Source organism: Labeo rohita, chromosome 1 (genome assembly GCF_022985175.1).
Source record: "Labeo rohita strain BAU-BD-2019 chromosome 1, IGBB_LRoh.1.0, whole genome shotgun sequence".
Classification (NCBI taxonomy): Eukaryota; Metazoa; Chordata; class Actinopteri; order Cypriniformes; family Cyprinidae; genus Labeo; species Labeo rohita.
The window spans coordinates 21,095,461-21,106,625 of record NC_066869.1 but is presented as its reverse complement, the minus strand read 5'-3'; the positions used below and the strand labels follow the sequence as shown (position 1 = coordinate 21,106,625).

Below are 11,165 nucleotides of genomic sequence, written 5' to 3'. Positions count from 1 at the left end.
ATAATAAATAGTGTAGCTCTGTATTAACTCATTTAATGTAACATGAAACCAAGATAGTCATCTCTACTTTAGTATGTTCATGATTTATGTAAAATGTCCTAATTAAATCCTGTGAAGCTTAAAGGGATAGTTCACTCAAAAATGAAAAGTCTGTCAGAGACTGACAAAGAAAAGAAGAAACTGAATAAAGTCATTATTTTTGTTTTCTTTGTGCACAAAAAGTATTCTTGTAGGTTCATAAATTAAGGTTGAACCACTCGTGTCAAATGGACTATTATAGCGATGTCCTTACTACATTTCTGGGCCTTGAATGTTTGTTCCATTGCTGTCTACGCAGTGTCAGAAAGCTCTCGGATTTCATCACAAATATCTTAATTAGTGTTCCGAAGATGAACGAAGGTCTTACAGGTTTGGAACGACATGAAGTTGAGTAATTAATGACAGAATTATTATTTTTGCGTGAACTATCTCTATTAAATATTCACTGATAAACCTTGACAATATGGCCCATAGGTGCACATCTACATTTAAAAGCATATAAAAATTTTGCAGAGAATTAAAACACAACACAGTGCTCCTGATTACAAGGTGTGGTTGGGCCATCAATGCCACAGACATCTGTCTTTTTAAGAAATCTTATTAAGCTGAACTTCATTAAAATACTCTGAACTTTACAATCCACAAGCATCTAATGTAATAAATGTATTACGTTTATTCTACAACATACATTCATCACTTTACCCATATTTGAGAATCTTCTCCTCCTTCTTTGTATCAACCTTTTTTGTCAGTTAGCAAATCAGCTTTTAGTACAATACTGCTACCAAGTGAAATGGGGTGCTGATCTTTATTTATGTTCTTGACCCCCCCTTTAACCAATAAAGACAATCTTTTCCACCTTTTTTGTTGTTACATGTGGTGCAATTTAATAAGACTTTAACTGTTTTGTTTCAGAGTGTTTTTTTTAAGTATATTTATATGGGTTTTATTTATTTTTAACAGGTCAATATTGCCCTCTTGTGGTCGGTTAGAATTTTTGTTGTCTTGTGGCTTAACCATTGTTTCAAAATAGAGACTACAATTTATAGTCATACAGAGCCAAAACTGTTAAAAAAAACAAAAAAAAGTGTAGTTGCACTAGATGATGCACTGAATAGCACTATATTTAACAGAAAGTAAGAAAAAAAGAACTAAATCTTAAAAGCCTGGTGAGTTAGTTCAATCACTATATTTAAGATTTAAATATAGATTTAAAAGAAAAGAAAAGAAAAGAAAAAAAGAAAAAGACATTTGAATAATATGCAGGAAAGAACTTGGAAAAGAAAGAAAACACTCTTCTTCACATTAACATACACTTTATTCATATCAAGTCTTTTTTTGTTTAATTTTTAAAGACAACATTAAATACAGAAGGCACTTACAAAAATTGTTAAATTATAGAAACATATTAACATGGATTAAAAATAATAAGAAAAAATGATAAGGACCAGAGATAGTGCCACATGGCAGCCTTGTACAGTACATCTCAAGTAAAATCTACAGAGCGCTAATCTAAATACAGTATAAAGAGGATTTATTGTTATTAGTTTAATGCCCCTACTAGGTTTTCATACATAATTTCATCATTTAAAATACAGATAGCACATAACACAATTGTTTTTTGTCACTAGTAAGTGGTTCTTGTTTTTGTTGCAATTTATTTTAAATGTTAGGCTTTGTGGTTTCTGCACCGAAGGAGTACTGGTACAGCTCGATCAAGCGGTTGGCCTCCCTCTGCCCTGACAACAAAGCACCATGGGTAGTGGAATAGTATTTTCTATGGGTGGCCTCCCCAGCAAACAACACCTGTAAAGGCTTTAAACAGAAGAAAAGAAAAGAACAACAAAAAGTTAGCTTGACCAAACATATGCTGTACAACATTACTGCCCTGGGGCCCAGTAAGCTATTTAGTTTCTATCTTCCCGTTATAGAAAAGTGATTTTAACAGTTTTCAGCCACTTGTTCTTTTTGTGCAGTGTGCTCTGTGGGGTCAGACTGTTCCTTTCAGACCCTTAATTGGCCAAAGCATGTTTGTGTGCGTATATGTGCGTGCCTGTCTGGCCCTTGTATAACTCAGCCTTCTCATCTGACTCAAATTTCAGTCTCAGTGCTGCACAGCTCAACATAACACATTTAAAAAAACACCATGCACCATGCAAGCAACTCAGGTCAACCTGACTTTAGAGCAGTCATGGGAAATCTGAACAATGACACAAAGTGAAGAGGCCAAGTGGTTCTAAACAGAATTCAAATGGCTTTGATTAAAATAATCATAAACAAGTCTTACGAGTGAAGGGACACCTGCTGTTTTTAGTTTGGAATTGGCAATGGAAAACAAAAACCATAATTTGCCCCAAACCACTATTTGCGCTCCACATAAACATGTACCTATAAAGAGCAGTGATACTCAAATATACTTTCCAGAAAGATACTGCGAAAATTCTGATACGTAAACTATGTTAAGCACATACTTCAACTGTGCAAAATTTACAGCTCAGTGGAAATTTCAGCTCACCGGAGCCTTAGTGTTCTTAATATAAGGCAGGGGCTCAGCTAGCTTCTCCACATCTCTGCCGCTGGAGCCCACTCGAGTGAAGGAGTAAGAACCCCGGATATAAGGATTACTGCCCCATGAGGAACGCAGGATCCGCCTTGGTTTCGGAATATTCTGGTTCCCTGTTAAAAACATCAAAATAAATTGACTATTTGCTACTATTTTAAACCCAGCTAACCAAGAGAAAACTTTCTTTTAAAGTGTACTTTTAAGTGTTGTTCATTCACGCTGATCTGTGTTTGTGTTGGTGGACATGTTGGTTTTAGTAGACACGTGTTGAACAAGGGAAGTTAATCCTAAATCAACTGTCACACAATGACAGAAATTAGGGTACCTTCCAATTATCAGAGGTAAGGTGTGACCAAATCCGATTTCTGCACACTAATTATATAGGTCTGGGGCAGATGGGAGGGGAACCTACTGTGGATCTGGATTAAAACAGACTGACCTAGTTAAGAGCAATGCCAGTCTGTTGACATCATCTACAGAGAATGTGTGCATTGGCCCTTATATTTGACTTGTGATCTGTAATGAAAGGGTTACAGTGGAAGAGAAACCAGAGTTGTTTACAGTACAATCTTTCACACGACCCTGGAAAAGTTAGAGCCATTGTCTATACATTTACACTAGAGACCTGACCTTGTCAAAGGTCCTTTTTCTGTCCTGATTTAACAGGTAAATCTGCCATCTTGTCATAGAGAAATATAATGCATGTAACAAAACTGGATGACAAACTTGAATGAATTCAATTCCTAAACCCCTACACAAATCTCCTGTCAGCTGGAAATTATCTACCTTGATTGTTGTGTAAATGCAGCTCTTTAGAGCATCAAAACAGGGATTATACCAATCAGGGGAAAGGTATTGAGAAGCTTAAATCATTATGTAAACAACGCATTAACAATGCTCTTTCTGCTAATGACAAATGCCAAAAAAAATGGTCAGCAATACTTTGAAGGCTTAGTGGTAGTGGGAAACAAAGTGCAATTCAATGACATAATGTACTACAGAGAATTAAGATAGGTGTTATTTTTTATTTTGTCATACCCTGATTATAGTTGGACACTTGTGTAATTACAGTAAAATAATTACATTGTTACACATGTGCTGACCTGTAAACTGACGCAGTAGTTCGGTGCATATCTCTGCCACAGTCTCGTCGTCACACCTTTCCATGCGCAGGGCCTCGTCTCCGCAGATCCAGCCACTCAGCATATGGCCATAGCGCTCGGGCGGATACAGCACATCAAAGCTGCAGATCTTTCGGTACCACAGCTCTTCCGGGTATGCCTGGCTCTCCAGTTGTGCCTCGTCCTCCCACACAAACTGAATGCTGTTGCACTCGGGGCTCCAGAAGGGCTCTGCAAACTCCAGAAAGATCTTGTCGGTAGTGCTAATGCCCAGTTTCTGGATGGCCTGTGCCTTGTCTAGCGGCAGTCCTGGGGAGAAGAGCGTCTCGTGAGCTTTCTTCAGGACCCCAAGAGAGGCCGTAACGATCACGTGGTCTGCCAGCAGACACTCGCCATCTTCGCACTCCACACAGACCGGAGAATGGCTGGGCCGTTGGTCCTGGTTATGGTCAACCTGGTCTACAATTTCCTCTGTATCATGGGAGCTGCAGTTCCAGTGGATGCGGCGGACAGGCTTGCTGAGGCGGAGGACACGACTTGGGATGTCTTGAGCCAGAATCTCAATGATTTTAATGAAACCAGCAGGAATGACATGGTGAGCACCAGGAATCTCGGTCCACTCACCAAACTCACTTAGAGACACTTCATCCATGCTGGGGGAACTGCTTTCACAGCTCTCTACCTGAGGCACAAAAGATGATATTAAGGAAAGAAGAAATTGCGCATAAACTTACCAGCATCTTGCTGTTAAAGGCTTAATCCACCCAAAAATTAAAATTTTGTCATTAATCACTTACCCCCATGTCACTCCAAATCCGTAAAAGCTTTGTTCATCTTTGGAACACAATTTAAGATATTCTGACTGAAAAGCGGGAGGCTTGTGACTGTCCCATTGACTGCCTGGTAAATACCACTGTCAAGACCCAGAAAAGTATGAAAGACATCATCGTCAAAATAGTCCATCAGTGGTTCAATCTGAATTTTATGAAGTGACAAGAATACTTTTTGTACTTTCTGTCTCCTCCGCATCACCGTCACACCATTTTGGAGAGTATCCGCTGGACGCAAACTGTGTACGCAGGTTTGTGTCAGTTGCACCACACGGATCATTTTTCTACGTATATTTACGCTTTGATTTGAATGAAAACAGCGCATCCGGCGTACACAGTTTGCATGCAGTGGATACTCTCCAAAATGGCACCACGCTGACGTGGAGGAGACAAATTGTTGAATAAAGTCTTTTTCTTTGCGTACAAAAATTATTCTCGTATTCTCTAAAATTCAGATTGAACCACTGATGACAGATGGACTATTTTGACGATGTCTTTCATACTTTTCTGGGTCTTGACAGTGGTATTTACCCGGCAATCAATGGGACAGTCACAAGCCTCCCGGTTTTCATCCAAAATATCTTAAATTGTGTTCCAAAGACAAACAAAGCTTTTACGGGTTTGGAACGACATTGGGGTTAAGTGATTAATGACAAAATTTTCATTTTGGGGTGGAGTAACCCTTTAAGGTACTTCTTGGCAAGTCTACTGAGTCAGATAATGTGACCATTGATTAATAGCCTTGCATAGCTTCATTTACTGTTGTTTTCACATTGTTTTCACACAGTAAATGCTTGAGCTCTGCTACACACACCATTTATTCTAAAGTTACAGTTCCAATTTACACTGCTGTAAACAAACACAGGCAGTCATAGACTAGCAGGCATATAGCCAGCTGAGTGCTTTTTCTGGTCCTGCCCCTTCCTCCCATAACCTCTAGCATTACAGGATGACATTCAATGTCTGTCCTACTTTTACCTCAGTAATCCAGAGCTTTCATTACTATGAGAATTTCTGTGAATAGCCTGACTAAACAGGGCACAAACAGTACTGTGAGGCTTTTATAAAGAAGTTTAATTATTTCATGAATTGTAAACACAAGCCCATTGTAAGTCTAGGTCAAAGTGTGGGAAATGATTAAAACAGTAGTATGTTTTAATCCACACCTCTGTGGGTGGAAGTCTACAGTTTTGTATTTCGCAAGAGTTGTACTCACTGTTGAAAGAGCATGCACAGCAGTGAGCTTGACGTCACTGTTGTCTTACAAAGGTGCAATGTGTTTGATGTTGTCACAGAGTTGCAGTAAATCTGCTCATGAAAGGAACTATTTCCGGCTGTGGCTTGTTATGGAGATGACAAGCATGATGCCACACTTACAATTTCGGAAATCAGGTCTATAGAGATATATCTTGATTTTTTTAACTATAGTTGAAACCTTGATTTACTTATAAAGAATCTCTCTAAAACATTAGAGCCCTGCCCACCTTGAGGTACTGTTGTAGCATAGATAACTTGAGTTTCTTGGTGCTTTCAGAGTCATAGGGATCAAGCATGATCTTCTTGCGCACCACATCTCGTGTGAAGATCCCGACACTGTTTTGACTCTCGGCTCCCACAGGCTTTCCATTCTGGAAGAACTCTTGAGTCAGCTCGTACACCTGTACAAAGGATGTTGTTCAACAAGATTAGGAGAGAGATCGTAGAGTCATCAGATCATGGAGCTATCCTTACCACAAACAAGGGTTTAATTGCATTAATTGGGTTGGAATACACTTGGGTCAAAATATTGCTATTCTGTCATCTCCCTATTGTTGTTCCAAACCTTTATACAGGTAGGTCATTCGTACAAATTCATATGAATTGGGGAATGGCATAGGCTCTGTTTCCACCTGGTATTAAAATTTTATGGAAACCACACAGGTAGTCAAAAAAGCATTTGGAAACGCTATCTGCAAGCGATCCTTTGAAGCGCCCACTGCTTTTTAATACAGAAATGCATCTCAGCTGACCATTCATGATTGGATCACCGAAAGCATGTCTTAATACCAGGTGAAAACAGGGCATTACTGCATAAAGTTATTCAAGCCTTATAGAGGCAATAGGCTACATCAAAAGAGGCTACACTCAGCTCTCTTCAATCACCTCATTGTACAGGTCACTGAATTCCTCCACCAGATCCTTTGGGATCCGCTTGCCGTTGTTGGTCTGGTAGTGGGCCACACCATTTTTGGCATAGAGGCTGATGCGGCCCACACTCCTTTCCTCCTCAGTGGTGTGCTCCAGTAGCCCATTGTCCTCAGCCAGGTGGTAGATGGGGTTCCCATTTGCCCCATGGATCCAGGTTGCTCCAAGTTCCAAAGTGGTTTTACCTGTAGAGAGAAGGAGATGAGGCAAATTGAAAAGACAGATTTTTGATCAGAGAAAGTTTAGGATGAAGCACTAAAAAGGATGCTATCATGACAAGACAGTTGTCTCACCGTGCTGAATGCTTTGCACTCTGCCTCCGATACGGTCCGAGGCGTCTAGCACCGTGACATTGGTGAAGCCGTTCTCCAAGAGGGTTTTTGTGGCGGCAAGGCCAGCCAAGCCCGCGCCAATTACTACTATTCGCGGTTGTCGATGTCTGTGTAAGGCACTACTAAGAGGATCATCAGTGCTGTCTGAAGATATTTCACAACTTTGCATGCCGTCCAAACTCTTCTTCTAGGGAATCTGGAAAAGGGTCAAATGGGGAGAAGCCGTTAGAGTGAACACCAAACCCTCCAGCAAGACAAATAATAGAGATCTTTCAGAGAAAGGAGGAAAAGAAGACATCAAAGATGCAGGACTTTACATCTTTGACCATGTGGTTCATAGGAATGACTGCAACAGAGTGTCTTTTCAAAGTACAACCTTAAATAACACCATTCCAAATATAAGGTTTTTTATCTCCAACCTCATGTTGAGAGTGTTTATATCACCACTGCAGTGCTGAACAAGAACTAAGTCTAAGCAAAAAGGCTGGTGAAGTGTAAATTTGTGTCCTCAGATGGGTAAAGATTTGAACTGAGAATCAGCAGTGGACAGGGCAACAGACTTGCAACTACATAACAGAGTCCATTATACTAGTGAATGGAAAAGGTCTGTATGTGGCTGTGAAAATAATTACATTGTGATAGCCACAAGGAAATGAATGCGCTCTTCACATTTCCGTTCAGGCTTTTCAGGCAAGGTCTTCACATAAACACAACGACAGCCACAAGGAAAAGATGCACCTGATGTTGGACAGACCTCATAAGAGAAGTTTATCAAGAAAGAGTCACAACGGAATATTGTTATGGACACAGGATGTTAATACGGTAGACTAAACAGAATTTTTCCTTTCATCAAAGCAAAAAGAACAATGTTCTCTTCTTTATATCATACTCAACTGTACATGCTCTTTATCTGTTAACATTGTTATTGTACCCTGTAGGCATAGCCACGCACGTGCAAAGAGGAAGAGATGGACAACTGTGAATGAATATGATTTAAATGAATGAGGTTGTGGCTACTATGCCCTCAGTACAAACCACAATAACCTCCTGTTGGGAGTTTGCACAGGCCAAATTCATTAACACAGTTTGTTATCAGACTGTGGAGAGGACAGGAAGGGCTGCCTGCGGCTTCTCTGACGCACAGTGACAATCAGAACGCTTATTATAAATACTAAAAGAAGCTAGCTTGGAGGCTGCGTTCTATCTGCTACTGCAGGAATGGGTTGTTTCCTTCTTGAGAATTCTCAGCATGTGACCTCAACTGATTTTAGCCACAAATCAGCAGATTTGAAATATGGCTGAGCTAAGAACTTTAAGATGGTTTGTTACATTTGTTAAATAGATTTCCTGAAAAAAATGAAACACAGTTTTCCAAAGATACTCGATTAATTCACCATGCAAAAACAACCAGTGTCAGGGCAAAATAGCAAAACATGAAACCTTATCCTAGCTATAATGTGAAGTATGTATGTAATAAGGATTAGCTAAACACATAATGTTTTGTTGCACTGAACTGCTGAAAGCATGAAGCATACTAGAAATCTCCACGTGTGGCCTACAGCTAGAAAAACAACACAACTATAGACTAGCTTTGCAGCTGTATATCCAAAATTACAGAGTGAAGACAGTTTTTCCAGATTCTGCAAAAAAAACCAATGTTTTAGAAAGCTGACCGTCTATTCTTGTCATTTATAACTTAAGCAGAAGAAGCTGCTTCTAAAGCAGCTCTTTGATTAGCGGCAGCAGTGATAGTATGACAAGCGCCTGGTTTTTGGATTTTGACTTGTGAATGTGTGTTGTCTTCTTGATCTCCACTGAACTCCTGTTGAACTGAAAGAAGTAGTGAGGTGTTTATCAGTGACTCACAACCAGAAACTCCTATAGAAAGGACACTCTATAGTGGGGTGGAGAGGTTTTTTGATAGGGTCCTGAAATGGAAAGGCCTGGATAACCTGCAACTACAGGTCCTAACTCTGTTCCAATCTCATGCAGTTTGAAAACCAGAGTGTATGTGAAATGTTTAGAAGAGACACATTTCTGATATGACCAGTGCTCTCTAGATTGTGGAGCACATCGCAAGTTCCTGAAGGCATTACAAACAGCTGTACCAAATAAAACTACAGACGTTCACCTATTTTCAACACAGTGGTTATGGTTGAGAAGGTTTGTGTACGAAACACTGTATGCATGAGAAGTCCTTGCCTTCTGGTACATCTGGTTTCAAGGCAGAGGCCATAGTAGAGAAGGTCATATTTTGTTAAGTTAGAATGAAGTCATAACAGAAAATTAGATGTGGTGTATATAAGGCATGGTTTACATTGTTCCAGTCCACTGATCCTACATTAGATGACCCATATAAGGCTGTCTTTCAAACTTTTTATATTTTTTTGTAACAAACCCTTATATTCCCTGTTAGCATCATCTAGAAGTTTTAATGTTTAGGGCACTTTTGCCCCTTTTCTACCAACAGGGTGCTGGTGCTATAGACAGTGACCAATGTAGAACACAAGAAAAAATCTGGCAAAAACTGACGCAAAATGAAACTAGATTGTTCCAGAGACATTGCTTAACAAAGAAAAAGAGAAGTAACTTTTTGTATTTTGAAACTCCTATTTGAGCAACCTCAAATAGCATTACTCTTACAACACTGTGGCTCGAATATTTTTTTTCTTATTTTATGAGTGTTATCCTTGCAGCACGATAATAACAACACAACATGTCCCGGCACCTCACTCGCCACAGATTAAGGGTGGGCTTTGGTAGACACATACACTCTGAAATCACAACCTACATTCTCTATAATGCCTGCCCCCATTCACACATTGTAAGACAAAGGATGTATATCAGCACTGTAAAGTTTTTCCCCCATCCCATTCCACATTATCAGCATGGTCTCTTCGTTAATGCAGACTTGGAATTGTTAAACAGACCCTTATTGAGACTTACAAATCAAATGCAGGAAATAAAACAGGACAGCAGCTGTCTATGTGGAGAAGATAACCTTCACAAGCCGGCAGAGGAATCTCTTTCCTGGTTGGATACAAGGAAAGGATTTTATCTATACAAATGAATCAGTTATATTTATATTAGCCTACTATTATTCTTATTTAAAAATCCATATGTGATTAAAAAAAAAAAGTAGCCGTGTGTGCATAAAAGCCCGAAGCACTGGGTCATTTAAGTTTAGATAAACGAAGTTTGGCTTCTGATAAAGTAGCAGCACAAAGTGCGTCCAGTGGAATCAGCGCTGCCACGTAACTATATACTGTCACGGGCGAGTGGCCTCCAATGATAAAAAAAAAATAATAATAATAAACGTCAACCTATATCATTTACCAAATATCCTTTTCATAAAATCAACCATCACCTTTTATTGTACCTTTTTCAGCTTACTCAACATTTAAGTCATAATCTATACGTGTTAATATAACAGCCCGTTATTAAAAGCAGCTCAATGAAAACTGTATTGTAACAGACAATGGACTGTGCTTCCGAGAAAAATAACGGGAAAAAACGAAAAAGATAGAGAAACACCTTCTGTCCAGTGTGAAAACACTGATCAGTCCTGCGAGTCAGTTTTGTTTACGATTTTGTTTGGATTCACCGTTTCTCCCGTTTACAACCTACATGATTAAAACGCGCAGTACTGCAGCAGCGAAAACACACACAAATTATCTTATTTAGTACGGCCTTTACCTGACTTTGACGTCTTCAGCGTAAAGCGGAGAGCGATCCCCTGTTCTTTGTATATTCGCAGCGTCTCGCTTTGTATTTATGTGTCTTGAAACCAGAAGCAGCCAGTTTAGCCGATGCCGCTGCCTCCTCGCTGAATAAATATGAGGATCCGTGACGTACCGGCACGAAACCAACACCGGCGCTTAAAGCGAGTCTTGGCGTGACTCACTGTTTGTCACAGGGGCGTTTGAACTAAACACAAAGCCCACCCCTCTTGTAGTAATGAGAGAGTAGAGCTTGTTTTGTTCGGTTTTGTTAGAATGAGGCGAAAGCCTATCCTTAAGCAAACAAACAAATGCATGGTTGAATGAACGCGTGAGTCAGTCAGTATTTCAGTTTAAGTGTTTTACACTATATAAAT

The 11,165-nt window shown here is 39.7% G+C and overlaps 1 protein-coding gene across 3 annotated transcripts; it reads right to left on the bottom strand.

Moving 5' to 3' along the window:
* Positions 1 to 1,335: 1,335 nt before the first annotated feature.
* smox (spermine oxidase) lies at positions 1,336 to 10,931 on the bottom strand. 3 transcript variants are annotated; one of them, XM_051109925.1, is made up of 8 exons: positions 10,766 to 10,926; positions 10,016 to 10,099; positions 7,031 to 7,265; positions 6,696 to 6,922; positions 6,038 to 6,211; positions 3,706 to 4,405; positions 2,555 to 2,715; positions 1,336 to 1,854 (listed from the first exon to the last, which is right to left on the bottom strand). In XM_051109925.1, exons 3-8 carry the CDS (start codon positions 7,236 to 7,238, stop codon positions 1,702 to 1,704), a joined length of 1,623 nt encoding a protein of 540 aa, XP_050965882.1. In that variant the 5' UTR covers positions 7,239 to 7,265; positions 10,016 to 10,099; positions 10,766 to 10,926; the 3' UTR covers positions 1,336 to 1,701. The 3 variants fall into 3 exon arrangements, with proteins under 3 accessions (XP_050965882.1, XP_050965871.1, XP_050965893.1); XM_051109914.1 differs by lacking the exon at positions 10,016 to 10,099 and having other exon boundaries at positions 10,766 to 10,929; XM_051109936.1 differs by lacking the exons at positions 2,555 to 2,715; positions 10,016 to 10,099 and having other exon boundaries at positions 10,766 to 10,931.
* Between the last annotated feature and the right edge of the window lie 234 nt (positions 10,932 to 11,165).